Here is a 19,659-nt window from a genome sequence, read left to right on the forward strand (position 1 = left end):
TGCCAGTGTGGAGATTGGTAACGAAATATGGGAAGAAAGGTTGTGTGGATGTTGACTATGGAACGGTATTTATAGACCCATTCTGGACTTTAAAAGAATGGAATGGTGCTCACGGGAAGCTGACAACAAAAGGGAGTATAGGGTATAGATTGGGAACCTGTAGGAGAAGCCGAATAGCTGGAAATTGCATGTTGGAAGTACCTTAATAGTGTAGCATGGGCAGATGATAGGGGGGAAATGGCAGATAAAGGGAGATGAAGGGCGTGGATGACAACAAAAGGGAGTATAGGGTATAGATTGGGAACCTGTAGGAGAAGCAGAATAGCTGGAAATTGCAGGTTGGAAGTACCTTAATAGTGTAGCATAGGCAGATGATAGGGGGGAAATGGCAGATAAAGGTAGATGAAGGGCGTGGATGCTCCATGAACACGATGAGTACAAGGAAGCTTCAGATGATAGGAAGAGGAAAGGCAAATAAAAGCAGAGAGTACTGGTGAAATAGGTTACAGCTACACTACAGGAGACGTGTAACATAGGGAGAAAAAGCCTGAGCAGAAACAACCCAATAGGCCCAACAAACTTTAACGTGATAACAAAAAAAAAAGATGGCCATGAACAGTGAAATTGGATTTTGAAACTTAAGTTAGTAGATAAGGGCTATAATCACCATCCCTTTATAACCTCATGAGTTAGCAGCAATAGAGTATGATTATGACTACTGAATGAGATAGACGTCGCGACATTAAAGCAACTTGCTTGGTTTTTCTTTAGCAACTTGCTTGGTAAAGCTTCATTCCCGAATGATAGCTCAAGTGGTAAGAGGTAGGGACATACGGGTTAGGTGGGATAAAAGGTGAAGGGTCCTGGATTCGAACCCGGATGAAGACTAATTTACTAACAATTCTAACAACTAACATTTACGTATAAAAAAAAAACATAAGTGTCAATAGAGATTAACACGTATTTATAAAAATTAACTGATTTTTAAACATAAATTTACTACACCTACCATTTCATTTTAACTATTTACTTAAAAAGAAAAAATTATATTTATCTATCCACTTAAAAAATTTGAAAGGATTAATTGACGTTCTTTCAAATAATAAAATTTTTTTTTTTTGAAAAATTCTTTCAAATAATATCATTATGAGATGAATAAACTAGGAGATATAAAAATATACTTTAAAAATGAAATACAAGAACAACTGTCACACATGATTATTTTAATATACTTTTAAAAGTTACTGATATTAATAATATTTTTAATATATGCATTTTTTTTCATTTTATATAGCTAAGAGCTCGTTTGGTATGTCATTGTATAGTGTAGATTCTAATCAGGGCCAGTCTTGGGCCTGTGCAGGCAAACCCACAGCCCAGGGCCTCTAAAAAGAAAGGGCCTAAAAAAAATTTACATTAAACTTTCCCCAAAAAACAATTTAGTTATAATAATTAATTGTCAAGATGTTATTAATGTCTTTAGCTGACCTACTGGTTAGTAACTGTTTGTGTTAGTTTTATGTACCGGGTTCGAATCCTACCTTTTGGCTTTTGACATGTTATTTGTTAATTAATTTGAATTGAAAGAATTCAAAAATTAAAGCAAAATGTCACGTTGTTTGGATTCAAACACGCAATCGCTGGGCGGGTTGCAAGAGGTCAGTTGCCAAACGAACCAATATAATGGTTTTGATGAAGTTTCGAACTTTAAATATATAACGGTATCTGGCAGTTGTATCTCCAAGAGATATTTGTCTTTATTAGGGGTCCATTTTTATTATTTGCCCAGGGTCTCCAAAATATCGGGACCGACCCTGGTTCTAATAATATTTTTTCTCTTTTCTTCAGGGAGGTTCTTTTATTGTCTATACTTTCTTGAGTGGTGAAGTGATTGTGTATTTATGTGGATGATCAGAGATTTTTTTTTTTCGTTATCTTCATTGTTCTATTCTTGAGCTTAGCCCTCTTTCCTTTTTTATTAAGATTAATATATTTGGACTTCCAAAAAGAAATATTATGCACGAGAATGTATTAGGCCTAGTAAGTTAAGACTTGATAAAAATTCAATACTACACAATATTTGGACTTATCATACTGTTTAAATAGATACAATCAAATATTTGGTGAATGGTAGCCGTGGTGGAAAGTGGTGGTGGTGGTAGTAGAGATGACGACAGTGGTGGCAGCCATGGAGAGTGTGATACTTGTGGTGGTAGTGGGGGTGACGACAGTGGTGATGGTGGTGGTGATGGCAGTAGAGTGGTGGTGGTAGTGGTGGTGGTGTAAAGAGTGGTTGAGCTTGTGAGACCTAAAATAATTTTTTCATATGATACATCTTTTATATATATATATGCTATCTCCCTCTTCTTCTTTTTTCCCAAAATACTACTTAATATATATATATATATATATATATATATATATAATAGTAAATTAAGAAGTATTTTGGGAAAAAAAGAGACTCTAACCCTAAATCTTGCTTTTTTATTTGAGCCTTTTCTTTCTCATTTTCGACTCTTGCTTTTTATAACAAAGGCTTAGATCTTGTATCTTTTCGATTGAGTCTTGCATCTATTCTTCGATCGTCACTCTTACTCTTTTCTTGAGATCTTCAAGCAAGGGCTAAGAAGATTGAATAAGCACAAAATGGACTTGTTGAAGACACTTAGGCTAACAAAATTCTCTCTTTGAGCCCAATCACGTCCTCACCATCATTTGGGCCAAAGGTGGAGCTTTTGAATTAAAGGTGTTATGGGCCAAGAACTTTCAAATTATGGAGTTTGGGCTTTAAACATACATTGGCGGATTTTATTTAAGCTTAATCATGCAGTTTGGACATGAAAACAATGTTTTGGAATAAGCTATTATATTTGGACGAATTTGAGTTATTATGGCTTAATAGCTTAGGTTTAGTGGCTTTTTATCTAAGGTTTTAATGTTAGTGATTATTTTATTATTTGTAGGGAAAATAATGACTAGTGGAGTCATTTTCTTGTTAAGGGGAAATAATTGTTGGGGGGTATATGGAGAAGTCTCTATTATAGACTACAAATTGGAGCTATGTAAGCTTTTCAAAATCATATTTTGAGTAATAAAAATATAATTTTTTGGGGCTTAAATATGTTGGAGGTCCCTCTATTTGATGGCTCCTTTGGTTTATGCCCCTATAAAAAGTGTTATTGGGAAAATACCCTTAAATGAAAAATAGTAGTTGCTTTAAGTCCCTGCCGTCAAAGTCCGTTAAAATAAAGTGACTCACCAGACGGAAGCTGATGTGGACATTTGCCACCTCATCAAGAGGTCCCACAAGGTGCTGATGTGGAAATGAGAAATGAAATTTTAAAATGTGCTTGGTGAGGTTCAAACTCCCAACATGGACCTTAAAGATTACAACTCTTACCTCTAGGCTAAGAGCTTTGTCATTATAAATAGTGCAGAATTTAATTAATATCTCATTCCTGGTGACGTTGCTAAAATCTTATAAAACATTACATTGTAGATTTGAACCCAATACGTTCAAGTCATAAACAAAAACCCAACAAGTAGTCTATTGACTCAATTTTAATATTCATGCGCACAATTAAATATGTAGTTAAAAACAAAGTGGTATTACTAAATTTTTAATGCTTTTTTTTTGAAACAGCTAAATTTTTTAATGCTTAATAAACCCTTTGTGGTAGTGCTAAAAATTACAATTTTTTCATATTTTGGACTTGTAGAAAACGTACAGATTTTAAACAAAATAAAATATAAAATGTCAATATATACTTAAGTAAACTAAATTACAAAACACGAAAATATTTTAAAAAAACATTACAATGTTTTAAAAAGAAAACATTAATTAAATTTTGCACTATAATTAATGACAAAGCTCCTAGCAGTAGTAAGAGTTTTAACCCTTAAGATCCATGTTGGGGGGTTCGAACCTGACTAAGTACAGTTTCAAATTTTACTTCTCATTTCCACGTCAGCACCTTGCGGACCCCCTTGTTGAGGTGGCAAATGTCCACGTCTTCTGAGTCACTATTTGTTCAACAGACTTTGATGGAAGAGACTAAAAGCAACTATTATTTTTCATTTAAGGGTGTTTTTCCAAGAAATTTTTTTATGGGGGCCTAAACCAAATGAGCCCTAAAATAGAGGGACCTCCAACATATTTAAGCCATTTTTTGGTATATAGAAATTTGGGAGAGTATTCTCTTTGGTTCTTCATTGAACTTTTCCAGACTTATCAAGGCTTGATCATTCTTGTGGCGTCGTCAACACTTGTGGTCCTTGTTTCTGGTTCTCAAGGGTTCTAGTGGATCACCAAACCTGATTCTTAGCTTTCTTGCAAGTGTGTATAGTTCAATTGATTGTGAGTTCAAGGGTTCTTGACCCTATTGGGTTCATATCACAAACCCATATCTTTCTCAACCTAGCAACGCTACAATCAAACCAGAAGCAACTTTTCTCAACCAAACCCCACAATCCAGTAATGGTACAACCACAACAAAACCCAAACGATGTGATTCAGAGAGAGAGAGAGAGAGAGAGAGAGAGAGCTCATCCTCGCGAGCTTAGCCTCATCGCGCCTCGTTCAGCACACACCCATCAATCTGAATTTCATCCCTCATTGTCTTGAGCTCTACCGCATTTGTGCCCTTTGTTTTCCCCTCGATCTCATTCCTCATACTCTCCCAACCAATATCTGACCCCAACGAAAGAACAACAATCGCCAATGGCCTTACAAATCCCACCATTAGATCATCACTCACGACGATAAAGATGCCACTTTGCACCTTGATCGATTGAGTTTTCGTCTTCGCACCTTGCCTCTTGAATCTCTCTATTGCTTATTTCGTCTCCATATCTCTCCATTGATATATTTATTTTTTATGGGAGACTGGGAGGTTGAGGTTAGGGTTTTAATAGTTGAGATCATAGAAGAAGAATGAAAGCCAAGAAAGGAAAATGGAGAACAGGAAAAAGGGAGATGAGGTTTTGATGGAGGCGTGAGTTGGGATTAAAAAAACGGCTGGGAGAGGGTTTGGTGAATTAAATGGAAGAAGGGGTTGAGATAATGAATTATCTTATTTTCTAGATTTTATGTTTTTAATGATGAAGATGATAATGAACATGAACGGGGAAGGAGATGAAAATTCAAGGATTTTTATAACCATTAGTTTTCTAATGACTAAAACCATAGACGCAGTGAAATGTTGGGATAAAAAATGCTATTTTTTAAGTTTAAGAACTCCATTTACACATTCGCATTGTGTGGAAGATAAAAAATACTCTTAAGCCTAATTAATGACACCCTAATTAATATCAAACTTGGACGAAAAAGGCAAAGCTCCTAAGACCATTCACAATGGTTAAACAACAAAAGTTTTGTTTACCCCTTTTCTACCCCACTTTTTCTCTTCCCAACACTCCACATCATCTTCTCTCTCCAATTCAACAAACTCTCAACAATTACCCACTCCAATGATTTTCTCTCTCAACACCCTACCCCACCACTCACCCTACCCCACCACTTTTTATTTCATATTATTTAATTTTATATTATTATTTTTATTATTTACATAAAATTACAGTTATTGTTTTAAATTAAATTAAATAATAAACACTCAACAATTTTTTTTTTTACTATAGACAATAATTTATTTTATTTCCTTAACTAAAAAATGGAAGACGACAAACGGAGCACACAATAATTTATTTTATTTCCTTAACTTAAAATGCAAGACAACAAACTAAGCACACAACACACAAATAACGTAATTAGTACGATACAAATCATCTTCCATCACGAAGCATTTGCAAAATTTGTCCATATGTGCTTCACTAGATCTGCTTGCAGTTCATGATGAACGTTCGAATCACGCAACTCGGATCTAGCACGCACATGATTTGCAAAAGCGGGTAACACCTCGGTCGAGTATGGTTGCGGTGTACTAGATCCACCTTCCCCAGATTGCTCAAAATCGGTCCAACGTTGAGCATATGAATCTCGTTCATCCTCAACAATCATATTATGTAATATGATGCATGATCTCATAATGATACCCAAATCAACTATGTCCCACAAACGAGCTGGTTCACGGATGATTTTAAAACGAGCTTGAAGAACTCCAAATGCACGTTCGATGTCCTTCCGACATCCCTCCTGAACTTGTGCAAACAACTTGTCGGGTTCACTTTGAGGAAGTCTAATCGATTTGACGAAAGTTGGATAAGAAGGGTAGATACCATCAGCTAGATAGTATGTCATATTATAGGGACGTTGATTCACAAAGTAATTCACATTTGGAGCCTTTCCCTGTTCCACGTCATCAAACACTGGTGACCGATCTAGAACGTTTATGTCGTTCAACGTTCCCGGACATCCAAAAAAGGCATGCCAGATCCATAGATCATGAGATGCAACTGCCTCAAGAATAACCGTTGTGGTTCCCTTATCCCCTCTAGTAAATTGACCTTCCCATGCTTTAGGACAATTTTTCCACTCCCAGTGCATGCAGTCAATACTCCCGATCATGCCTGGGAACCCCCGCATTTCACAAACATGTAGTATTTTTTGCAGGTCATCTTCGGTTGGTGCTCTAAGGTACTCGTGCTCATACAATCGTATGATTCCTTTACAGAATCTACGTAAACACTCCAGTGCTGTAGTACCTCCGATTTTGATGTACTCATCGACTGCATCTGCTGCCACACCATAGGCTAACATTCGCATTGCTGTTGTACATTTTGTCAAGGGTGATATTCCTTCTTTATAGGCTGCATCAACTCGCTGGGTGAAGTAGTTATCACTACTTGAAAGGTCCGCACCGATTCGAAGGAAAACATGTTTTTGCATCCGATACCGACGACGAAACATTGTATCGTCATATGTAGGCTCATTGGCAAAGTAGTCCTCAATTAGCCTTCGGTTTGCCGCTGCATGATCTTTCCTGACATATTTTCTGCTATGAGGTGCCCTGTCTTCCAATATTTTGTTTCGATGCTCCCTAACTTGGTTGAGTATAAAAGCTTCTTCAAGTTCAGAATTTTGAAGGTATGCTGCAAAATCAAAAGGATTTGGAACTGGATTTTCAAAAGGATCAGGATCCATTTGTTTTGAAATTGGAAGAGATTTGGGATATTGGTTCTTGTGATTTTCACAAGAATTCGAAGTAGATTGGAAGAGATTTGGGATATTGGTACATCAATGGATCTATGAATCTATATATATAAGTACATTGACTTGACACCACTGGTGGATTCGAAATAAGTTATCAACTAGAGTTAATAATCGGAAAAGGACAAGATTCGAATTGAGTGGAACATATTCAAAGACATTAAAGCCAAGCACTACAGACTTGACACCACTGGTGGATTCGAAATAAGTTATCAACTATAGATAATAATCGGAAAAGGACAAGATTCGAATTGAGTGGAACATATTCAAAGACATTAAAGCCAACCACTACAGACTTGACACCACTGGTGGATTCGAAATAAGTTATCAACTAGAGTTAATAATCGGAAAAGGACAAGATTCGAATTGAGTGGAACATATTCAAAGACATTAAAGCCAAGCACTACAGACTTGACACCACTTGTGGATTCGAAATAAGTTATCAACTAGAGTTAATAATCGGAAAAGGACAAGATTCGAATTGAGTGGAACATATTCAAAGACATTAAAGCCAAGCACTACAGACTTGACACCACTGGTGGATTCGAAATAAGTTATCAACTAGAGTTAATAATCGGAAAATGACAAGATTCGAATTGAGTGGAACATATTCAAAGACATTAAAGCCAAGCACTACAAACTTGACACCACTTGTGGATTCGAAATAAGTTATCAACTAGAGTTAATAATCGGAAAAGGACAAGATTCGAATTGAGTGGAACATATTCAAAGACATTAAAGCCAAGCACTACAGACTTGACACCACTGGTGGATTCGAAATAAGTTATCAACTAGAGTTAATAATCGGAAAATGACAAGATTCGAATTGAGTGGAACATATTCAAAGACATTAAAGCCAAGCACTACAAACTTGACACCACTTGTGGATTCGAAATAAGTTATCAACTAGAGTTAATAATCGGAAAAGGACAAGATTCGAATTGAGTGGAACATATTCAAAGACAATAAACCATACATTAAATCCAAGCACTACAGACTTGACACCACTGACAAATTATTAAAGCAAACACGACAGACTCGACACCGCTGACAAATTAGTAAAGTAAACACTACAGACTCAACACCACTAACAAGTTATTAAAGCAAACACTACAGACTTGACACCACTGACAAATTTGACCGAATACAGACAAATACTCGATTGAAATTAATTCCCAAATAGCTCTTGGGCCAACTTCTTCAACAGCTCTTTCTTATGGTCATCGGGGTTCTCTTCGGAAGCTAGCTTTAGATACAAATTGGTTTTTGTAACACCCTCTAAACCCCACATAATAATATATCATAAATCAGAGTAAAATGCATAACACAGAGGGTGTCACACTTATTCTCCAAAAACATAAATCAAAACACCTGTCATGCTCATAATAAATATATAAATTTTCCAACTTTAATGTCGCAACATCATATGCATAGCACAGCGGATTTATTTCAACTCCAAAATTTAATATAAAGAGAGTTCATAAGTAACTCTTAACATCAAGGTACAAAACTAAACGTTTCCCGGTGTTACATAACAGAGCATGACTCCCCTAACTAAACCGTAAATGAAAGACTAGCTCCTCCAACTAACCCTCGCGAGAAGCTCCACTATCTTCGGTACCTGAGCGATGTCGCATAGAACATCATTCCAACAGAAGGGTGAGAACTCATATCATATGGATAAGCATAATAATAAATAATGTAAAAGCTTATCTATGCTCCACATAAATTACTCACATTCACTAACAAATAATAAATTATGTAATTTTAACATAATTAATCAAGTTCACAGTTATGGCAAATACTCCATAAATTATAGCTCAATTAGAACATATATAATAGTCTCTAATTACCACCACATCAAATCTCTCCAAAAATATCACCATAACACATATGACTCAAGTGAGACCCGTGCAAATGCCTTTGGTACCAAAGTTGTTATCCTTAGCGGTATCACCGCGTCCACTCCAGACAGATAACCACCAATAAAGCCCTCGCTCTAGGCTTCAAAACCACTCCAGTTTTGGGACAAGTCACTAGCCTCCACGAGAACTAGCAAACATTGCCTCTTGACAACTATGCAGTGTATTGTGCAAAACTCAACTAACATATGCATATTCAGACCATCTCCAAGTCCTAATTATTTTAGCATATTCATCACCAGTTGCACAAAACACATATTACATGTTATCAATTATACAACTTGCAATCACAACAACTTAGCATCTCAAACATAACATCAATTCAGAAACAACATCATATAATGATTATTAAAAATAGATGTAAATTAAATATAATTCATATATAACAGGTTCTGCAACTATTTCCTAAAGACTTGATTTCTCTCTAAATTTTCCCAAAAACTCGCGACATGTTCATGCTCGCCATCTCGTGACATCTCACTGCACAACTCGCCATGTCGCGACATCTCACGACATCTCCCTACGCAACTCGCCATGTCGCTGAATAACTCGCCATGTCGCGACATCTCACGACATCTCCCTACGCAACTCGCCATGTCGCGACATCTTCCTGCGCAACTCGCCATGTGCGCGCACCACACATAATGAACTATTAAACAGATGTAAATTATCAAATATACTCAGAAAAATCTAATATTTTTATCATGGTTCCGTATACACGTTTTGTAAACCTCTATAATTTTTCAAGTCACAATTCAAAGTACAAAAATCAGGAAAAATCGTACACTAACCGCAGTTCGTAAGAAACTGGACAGCTTAACCTATACTCACTAAAATACACATAACTCGAGCTACAGACGTCGGAATGACGTGAAACCAGTGGCAAAAGTTTTGTAACAGAAAAACCTACAACTTTTATGAAGACTACTTCTTCAAATTCGGCCATTAACATAGGACGAAAAAGGGTACAAGAGAACGTAAATTTCTGCGCATCATGCAAGCCTATCATCTACCCCCAAAATCATCTAAAAGCCAAACCCTAACTATTTCAATTTGGGAATTTTTGCAACCTAGGGTTCCTAAATCATGCTTTCTATCATTATCCACTATCATACCAATCCATAAAACATGAATTCAAACCCTTACCTCTTGTAGATCAGTTCTAAGTTTTCTCCTCTCCTTCTCTGCTTTCACGTGTTTCTTGTTCTGCTTCTCTTCTAATCCTTATTTTTTTTCTTTTCTTTCTTTCTATTTCACTCCTAACCCTTAAATAGCCATACAATGGGCCCCACTCTCAATTACTCACACTAAACCCTAAAACCTTATTTATCTATATCACATAATCACTTAATTATCTAATAAAATCACTTAATTACCATATACCATAATACTAATTAAAATAAAATAATAAATAACCTAATAACATAAAATGGGGTGTTACAGTTTTCATCAATTGGTTAGTCTCTGCTTGCACCGCTGCTATCTTCTCCAATCGTACAAGCTCTTTCTCCTTCATACCTTCGAATTTATCCCAACCCCAACCTTTGTCCTCCTCCAAGGGAGCTTCTCTACATTTCTTTTTATTCTTTCTTTTAGCTGCCTCCCTACCGATTGGACGAGGAATTGATCCTATAGAGGTTGAGCCACATGCATCTCTGTCGTGAGATCTCTTAGATCCACTACTTGCTGAGCCACTATTTCCTCCTACTTGACTACAAAAACGTGGCAGATCACGGAGTTGCATCCATTCTTCCATCAAAGTAAATTGAACATTCTTCCCACAGGCGAATATTTCCCGCGCTTTTGCCAAAACATCATTATCCGACCAACCGCTTGCTTGCTGACGCTTAGCGGCATCATAAGCGCCAATCCACTTACCCAGTATTTTGTTCATATAATTCCAGCGGTTTCGGCATGCATTTCCATCACGCGGAGGATCGAATGAGCAATGCTCATTACAATACTCAGCAATATCTCTCCAAAATGTTTCTCCTCTATGGTTTTTTCCCACAACACTACTTGTTCCACAGTTAATCCACCCACTAATTAACACCAAATTTTGTGCAGTGCTCCATGCTGGTGACTGAGTTTTCTTGCTCTTAGGAGTTGTATCCTCTTGATTTGGAGTGGTATGATTAGCAGCTGGATGATTGCCACCAAAACTCATTTGTGTTGAAAATTCGGGAAATTCAGGTGCATCAACACTTGGAAAATTTTCATTTACCATTGGCATATGACCACTAGACGGGGGTGTTTGAGATGGATATCTCATAGAGGGATGAAAGGATGACTGGTTGGAATTTGTTGCAAAATTGTTGAGATTTTGAGGACATGGGTAGGAAAATTGATTCGAATCTTGATAATTGTTGAGATTTTGAGGACGTGGGTAGGAAAATTGATTTGGATCTTCATAATTGTTGCGATTTTGAGGACGTGGGTAGGAAAATTGGTTTGGATCTTCATAATTGTTGGGATGCTGAGGACGTTGGTTAGACCAATATTGATTTGGATCTTGATAAATGTTGAGATTTTGATGACGTTGGTTGGGAAAATGATTTGGATCTGGATAATTGTTGAGATTTTGGTTGTTAGATGGGTAGTTAGATGAATTCTGGGTGTTGAAATGATGATTGTTGTGATCCATTTCAAAAGAAAAGCTAATAGAAAGATAGTAAGATGGTGAGAGAGATAATAAGAGAGTGAAAAAACTTGGTTTTTTTCTGTGTCCAAATCAAACGAACCAAGTCTCTATTTATAGAGAGAAAAAAATCATGAATTTTGGTATATTTTTTTTTTTCAGAAAATATTTTTTTGATGAAATAATTGAGTTCAAAAATAAGGATAAAAGAAATCCGGACGACCAACAGAAACGTGACACGTGGCGGCTGCAGAAAAAGCAAACATCTCCCTCTCTCCTCCCAGGCGCGTCACGCGCCTTGTCTGGCCGTGTGGCCCACCTGCCTGGGAGAGGCCAACCGCGGCCTGCCACGTGGCACTTCGCAGAGGGCTCAACATTGTTGAGCTTCCTCAACATTTTACACGTTTCTCTCTCCTCCCAATCACTCTCAACAAGGTTTCACACCCATTGCAAGCCCTAAACAAAACTCAACAAAGATTCTAAACATCCATTGTAAGTGGTCTAAAGAAAAAAGAAAGGGAAAGTGAAGAAAAAAAAAGTAGTACAAATTAGTTTTTTTTTATAAGCAAGTAGTACAGACCAGTGTTATCAGACTCGGACCGGTGATCGACTCGGTCGAGGTACTGGGTCAATGAGTCAATGGTTCAACCACTGGGTCACTGGTTGAACCGCTTGACTCGGTTGACACTAAAAAAAATAAAAAATTCATAATACCATAACAAAATGTCACAAATACCATACACACAAAAGCAATGAGGAATGTTTTGAATATAAATGTATTATTTTACATAATATTAATATAAATATATTATTTTTAATTTTTTAAAAATAGTATTATCCTTTATAACAAAATATATTATGATATTATATATGCAATACATATACAATTTTTTGTTCCAAAAAAAGTTTGTTCCAGGACCAAATTGAAATGAATTATGCGCAAGCCCAAATGCAACAGTGCAATGAAGGTGAAGGAATATGACAAAAAAGTAAAAGTTTAACCATATGGGCCCATTACATTGTGATAATGAAGACAACCCTAAATTGTTATGTAGCTGTGCGGCGCCTCATCATTCATCAATAACAGAGATCAAATTTCTGGTGAAGCAAGAGTCTCCAAACCACAAAGGGAGAAGTCTACGGCCAAATCATGCCTCTTGTTCAGTGTTATTAAATGGGAGTGAGAGGGAAGGCATAAGGGGAGTGGTAGAAAACTTAGATCCCTTTCTCAACTCAACACTGTAAAACTAGCAAAAAGAACCCAGGTTTCTTCTTCCATTTTTTTTTATACAGTTTTCTTCTTCCTTCAAATGGGTTTTCACGTAAAAAAAAAATAGATTGAGGTAGCGGTCGAACCGAACCAGGCCGAGTCACCGGTTTTTTGACTAAACCGGCCGAGTCATAGCGATTCATACCGAGTCAGTTGCATGGCCGATCGGATGTGTGGCTCGGACCGGTCAGGGGTCCGGTTCCCGGTCCAACCGGTCGAACCGGCCGGTCCGAGCCGAGTTTAATAACACTGGTACAGACTACAAAGTACAAACTAGTATTTCCTATCTCTCACCCAGGACAGGACACCTTTGCTGCACACATTTTCCCCAGACCCTGAACACCTTTAACCCCTGTCAATTTGCCATCACCTCTGTTTTGGACAGCCAAGGGTCCTCATCACTCTTCAGACATCACTACCACTTGTACCAATCTCACTAAAGCAATGTCAGGTGGGCCCTTACTTTTCACTTCTCTTATTTTTTAATTATTAATTCATCTCCCACTACCACTTCCAACCCTCTACTCTTTTTCACCACTCAATGTAAAATGAGCAGGCTCTAGTTCGCTTCACTAGTGTTAATTAGAAGCTAGAGCCACCACCATCTCCAGTTACAATGAGTTCTGGCGCCTCTGCCACCAAACCACAACCACCACCACCTCCATCACCACCACCAGCCACTGAGTCTTCCCTTGATGGCTTGCAATTTGGGCAAAAAATATACTTTGAGGATGCTGCGGAGGGTCTTGCTGCAGCTCAGGCTAAACCGAAGAAGGGAAGGGGTGGTGGTGCTGCGGCGGCTCAGCCACTTCGGTGCCAGGTTGAGGGTTGCAATGCAGATCTGCGTGATGCGAAGGCTTACTATTCCAGGCACAAGGTGTGTGACATGCACTCAAAATCCCCTTCTGTCATTGTCGCTGGTTTGGACCAAAGGTTTTGCCAACAATGTAGCAGGTCAGCTGTTTGATGTTTGACTGCACTACTTTTATTTATTTATTTATGACTTCTTTTGGTTTCACTTTCTTGATTCTTGTTGCCATTTTTAGTTTTTTTTGGCTATAATGGGTATGTTCTAGATTTCTACTTTACTTCCCTCTTCAAACTCTTGCCTTCACTCACATTGGCTTTTGTTTCTATATTTTTATTTCCATTTATAGTTTTTTGGCACTTTTGTTTTACTTTTAGTTCTAATGTTTTTTTTTTTTACATAGGAAGACATATTTCGAATGTTTTTAATGGTTTTTTTGTTGTTGTTTATATATTATTATTTTTTCAAATGCAAAGGATTTCTTTTTGAGAATTAAAATATTATTCATAGATGAATGAAAATACAAAACCCCTTTCATAAGAAAAGTTAATGCCTAAAAACCCACAAACCCATTGTTAGAGAGGATTAATCTCCCAATCAAAATCTAAATACTCTACATTTTACAAGAGAACAAAACCCAGAAAAAAAAGGGCCCAAATTACCGTCCATGAACCTCTAAGAACAGCAGGAAAAAAAACTCTAAGGACAGCAGAAAAACCAACAAATCCACATCACAAACAGATGGCAAATTACTGAGGCCGGAAGGCAACTGTAGCCTCAATAACCCATCTTGTGAAGTAAACAACCAACACCTAGAAACAACACCTTCAATACCAACAACCCAGAATATATTAATATTTAAATTTATATATATATATATATATTATTTGTTTAAAGATATAATTGCTTGTTCATGCGCTTTAGTTAGGGTGCGTGTGAAAGGAAGCTTAATGAGGGGTGTGTAAATTTTGTTTTTATTCTGTTATGTAATTTTAACTTTATGGTAGATAGTGGGAGACCGGTTCATATTTCTGGATTTAATTCAGCTTGATGGTATGAGTCTCAAATGTCGACACACCATGATAGTAGTGCTTTTATGCGATTGTGTTGTTTGTGTTGTGATTATGGATAGTGACAGGTGAGGTATTATGCTTTAGGAGACAATGGTACTTATAAGACATTTTGTGCACAAGTCCACCTGTCATCTGCTGAAATTCCACTCTTTATTGGAATAATGAGGGCAGCAAGGATTGAACTCTAGACGGCTTCTTAATAGAGACTCTAATAGCATGTCAAATAATCAATTATCTTTAGTTGTTGGGTAAAAGATTCATGAACTAAGTTGCATACCATATGAAACTATGTAGAATGGACTGAAAAATGTGAAACTTCATAATCTCTGTTTAGATATACCTCACCTCCTGAGCTGTCAATATCTATATTGAATTGGGATGATAACACTATAATTTAGTTTTTTTTTATATGAATTGTAAAGCGAAGTTGTGTTGTTCTGTTGGTTGTGTAATTGCACCCATCCAGTGCTAGTTCATTCTTTGAGTAAAGTGCTTTTCCCATGTGCTAATGTACAAATCATGTAAACTTTTAATCACTCCAACATCTCTTTCCTCACAACCAATTGTAAAACCTAGAAGCTACTCATAGAAGCTTCTCTCCAAAATCAATTCTGGCTCCAGAATCAAGTTTAGAAAGATTTCCCAACATGCTCTAAGCTTTGTTAGGTTTCACTGCCTATCTTTGACTTGTTTCTCATTGGGAATGATTAAAGTTGATGTTGCTGGATATTGCAATTATCAATTAGGCATTATGAAATATGGAAATGTTACTGCGCATTCAAGGAGTGTGTTCAATGCCAAATATTACTAACAAATGTGTAGAACTGGGGGTGTATAGTCATCATAATTAGGGACTATAAAACCGTGTTCGATTTTTATGGCAGCATTTTTCATCAATAGAAGTGAGGTGGAACAAAGAAGCCATTTGGAACTGTTTGGTGGTGCATAAATGTTGCAGATTGATCTTTATAGGTGACCAATTATCATTTTCCAGATTGAGGTATATTAGGAAGGGTTCTTTTTGTGCAAAACTTGATGCACCCTTTGATGGAATTGCCAAACTTTTAAACTAACAAACTTGTGCTATATCCCAACCTATTGACTGTCGATCTTATCTCATATGTATAATACATTTTGAGTAATATCGGATTCATATTGCCGATCATTTTGAAAAGAATTTTTCATCATCATATTTGAAGACACCCTTCACCATCAAATTTTGCAAAATGTTCTCTGGGGAAGGGGATGGCAGGTAGGTAAGGGGTAAAGTTAGGTCCTGTTGGATGATAATGTCTTAGGCCTCTAATTAAGGAACTATATCATAGGAGGAGTAGGATGGGGCTCAATTCTAGGACTGACTCAATAGATAGTTGGAAGTTAAGGAAGTTAGTTAGTGGAGTTAGCGGTTAGCAGGTTCAGTTGGGAATAAAGGTGAATGGACCGAACAGTAGCATGGTGTCTGGTGACATGATTTGTCCTTAACCAATGCATGAGTATTACTGTACAATGTGGGAATTACATCTAATGGAAATATACTTGTTAGAATATGAAAAGGTAAGATATAATAATATCTTGGAGTAATTTAAGATAATTTAGCTTATTTTCTAGGATTTGTTTCTTTATTTTAATAGTTATATTGATCTTTTTTCTTAATTAATTTTGATTTAGAGTCTTAGTTATTTTCCATATTGTCTAGAATTAGAAGTCTACCATTACTATTAATAAAGTTAATTATTTTGTCTTTTATAGGGTTCAATGTGTTTCTTTTTTTCACTCTTTATACTCTCCCTATAATTTAATCATGGTATCGGAACAATGCCATACTGCCATCTTCCTTGACCTATCCCATTACTATTCCGCTCATGGTATCGGAACAATGCCATACTGCCCATCTGATTTTGTAATGTGAAGCTCTCTTTGAGGTTTCATTCCCCCACTTTCTGCAATCATCAGGCAATGAAGGTGTGCCCTTGTCCATCATCCATCTCAGAAGCCATCAATTTTCTGACCCCCTATTACTGCCACCAAATCCAATGTCACATGACATACCTACACATGCAACTTCTGGTCCAAGCTTCCATAGGGGCATGAGGTGCATGTGCCACTATTGGCCTTAAATGATATCATTGCTTCTTTTGATCTTTTCTGGTTGTCATCATCTCCTCGTGGTTCTATTTTGGTCTTTTTATTTGTGGTTGTTGTTAGATTGTTGTTTCAGTGTTGTTTGTTATGGAGCATATTTTTATTGTATTTTACCATAGATCTCTGAATCCAAAGAATTAGTTTGACATTGCAATAAATCCTCTCATTTGCTTGTGAAGTTAACGTGAAAGGATAAAGACTTCAAGTTCATCCAATTCTTTGGTAACGAGAGCATTGCATTTGATTTGTACGAAGCAATTATGTCATGTTAGAATTTCTCAATATAGTGTCTCTTCATGTTTCTCTTTATTACCACTCCTTTACATGATTTTGGTAGCACTTTTGTTTCAGAAAACTAATATCCTCTTTGGTAGCCCATGCACAGATTTCATCAGCTTCCTGAATTTGATCAAGGAAAACGAAGTTGCCGCAGGAGACTCGCTAACCATAACGAGCGTAGGAGGAAGCCACCAACAGGCTCCTTGTTAACTTCACGTTATGCCAGACTTTCTTCACCTATTTTCGGTCAGAAATTATTGTTGAAACACCAATTTTAAGTCTCAATGTTTAATTTCAGCTTGTGCTGTGCCTAGCCGGTAGACAATAAAATGGTTTAATTGGCTCTTGTTTGTCAACAGGTAACAATGGCAGAGGTGGTGGCTTTGTGAAGGACTTTGCTCCACATCCAAAGCTTACTCTGGGAAATGCATTACCATGTGAGCCAGTTCCTGGCATTCAAACCATAACACTTCCCTGGCAAGCCAACTCACAGGCACCCTCTGATTTTTTCCTGCAAGACTCAGTGGGTGGGACAAGTTTCCTTGGTCCAAGACACCTTCCAGTGGAAGGTTACAGTACTCAAGTCACAGATTCAAGCTGTGCTCTCTCTCTTCTGTCAAATCAAACATGGGGTTCCAAAAACACTACACCTAGTGTTGAGCTAAACAACTTGCTGAATTTCAATGGGACACTCATGACACAACTTGCTACTGCATCTTCTCATCAAGTTGCAGGCATCCATCATCTTCCAAACTCGTCGTGGTACTTCAAGGGTGTTGATTCGGGTAATTGCTCACCGAACGAGTTTGTCCCTGATCTTGGTCTTGGTCCTGGGGAGCTTGATGTGGGGAAGTCCGGAGCCTGTGATTCTCCTCACTGGTCACTTTAAAACTGTTCTTTGTTGCAATGTATGCAGCAATATCATGTAGCGCGAAAAATGAGTTGAATTTGATCTATTACCAGAGTGTTACTAGTGCTTTTTCTGGTTTCTTAAATTGCAAGCAAGGCAGGTATCCCTTCCTTCGGTTGTGGAACTTGCAGACATTCATAGTTTGGTTTGTTTGAACTTATTATAAGCCAGGTAGCTGGCTAGCTGTGTTTGTTTTGTGGAACTATTTTGGTCCATTTGAACGTAGAAGCAAGGTGGTTAAACCTTGTTTCATTTTGTTACTCTTGCAGACATGAACGATCTAAGGGTGGGTATGTGAATTATTGATGCTTTTTTAGTATGTATTAGTCTGGTTTCCACTGAATCTGTACCCTATATATCTTGGCTATTGCTGTGTGATTTTAGAATTACTGATGAATCTGCTAGCTGGTTCCCCTAACCCAGCCAGTCTTACAATCATGGTGTATTTGGTTAAGCAGAGGGGACTGTTGTGGCGTGAGGGAGTGTCCTCTCAGTCTTCACTGTTACAGCGGAGTGTTATAGCAGAGAGGGGCATGCATGAATCTTTTTATAACTGTTAAAACGTTGTGTTTTCGACTAACTTTTGTTTGCAGATTCTTATTGTGTAGGTTGAGATTTGGAAAAGAGTGGACGGTTAAGCAGTTGGTGTTCAGGAATAATCTAGAGCCACAGGGGAAGCTTGAAGACCATGAATTAAGTTTGATTGTCAGCATCCACGTGTCCATCTTAGAAAACTTTAGCTTGCCTATATATACGTTGTTTTTCAAATGTAAAAAGGGGGTAGCATTTAATTATTCAGAAATAACATACGTGCTTCATATGTCCAAGTAACCGAGACTAGAAAAAGTAGTGTTGGCTGAGTATGAATTTGCTTAAACCTTGTATTATCGTGTTGCAATGTTTATCCTTGATGGCAATTTTGATTTGTGTTTTTTATTGTTGGGTTTTGGGCTTCCTTCCTATGTGGAGAAAGATCCAAATATGTAAGTCCACTTTGTCTCACTTAAACTGCCGTTTTCATACCCTTTGCTAGGGTTTCTCACATACAATGCCATCCTCTCCCCTTGGGGGCTCCTCCCCCTTGGGGAGACTCTTCTCCTCCTCTACGGAGTTTTTTTATTTCCTGCTTGGTAGGTCTCTCCCACAATAGGTGGGTTTTCTTCCACAATAGGTGGATTTTCTTCCACAGTAGGTGGATTTATTACCCAAATAAGTGGGTTTTTTGTGTGTGGGTTTCATCCCCTTCATATGGCCACCATGTTCCTCCGCCCTAGCCGCCTCTTCCTACATCATGGCCACCTCCACTACCACTGGAAGCTCTGCTGCAGATGTTGATTCGACAGACCACCGCCCCACCGCCACAAATCCGCGAAAACCACCGCTGCCAGGCCTCCGTTACCACCCAGATCTGAGGCTTTCCTCTCATGTATCCTTTCTGCCATAGATCTGGGT

General features: G+C 37.5%; 2 protein-coding genes across 3 annotated transcripts; one reads left to right on the forward strand and one right to left on the reverse strand.

Moving 5' to 3' along the window:
• Nucleotides 1-5,697: 5,697 nt before the first annotated feature.
• Nucleotides 5,698-11,359, reverse strand: LOC130720377 (uncharacterized). The gene is made up of 2 exons (XM_057571007.1): nt 10,768-11,359; nt 5,698-6,969 (listed from the first exon to the last, which is right to left on the reverse strand). The coding sequence occupies exons 1-2, from the start codon at nt 11,357-11,359 to the stop codon at nt 5,792-5,794; spliced, it is 1,770 nt and encodes a 589-aa protein (XP_057426990.1). The 3' UTR covers nt 5,698-5,791.
• A 1,923-nt stretch (nt 11,360-13,282) lies between these two features.
• LOC130721578 (squamosa promoter-binding-like protein 9) lies at nt 13,283-19,062 on the forward strand. 2 transcript variants are annotated; one of them, XM_057572379.1, is made up of 4 exons: nt 13,283-13,446; nt 13,552-13,949; nt 17,404-17,543; nt 17,657-19,062. In XM_057572379.1, the coding sequence occupies exons 2-4, from the start codon at nt 13,612-13,614 to the stop codon at nt 18,184-18,186; spliced, it is 1,008 nt and encodes a 335-aa protein (XP_057428362.1). In that variant the 5' UTR covers nt 13,283-13,446; nt 13,552-13,611; the 3' UTR covers nt 18,187-19,062. The 2 variants fall into 2 exon arrangements, with proteins under 2 accessions (XP_057428362.1, XP_057428363.1); XM_057572380.1 differs by lacking the exon at nt 13,283-13,446 and having other exon boundaries at nt 13,512-13,949.
• Nucleotides 19,063-19,659: the final 597 nt, after the last annotated feature.

The sequence above is a fragment of the Lotus japonicus genome, chromosome 5 (assembly GCF_012489685.1).
Source record: "Lotus japonicus ecotype B-129 chromosome 5, LjGifu_v1.2".
Classification (NCBI taxonomy): Eukaryota; Viridiplantae; Streptophyta; class Magnoliopsida; order Fabales; family Fabaceae; genus Lotus; species Lotus japonicus.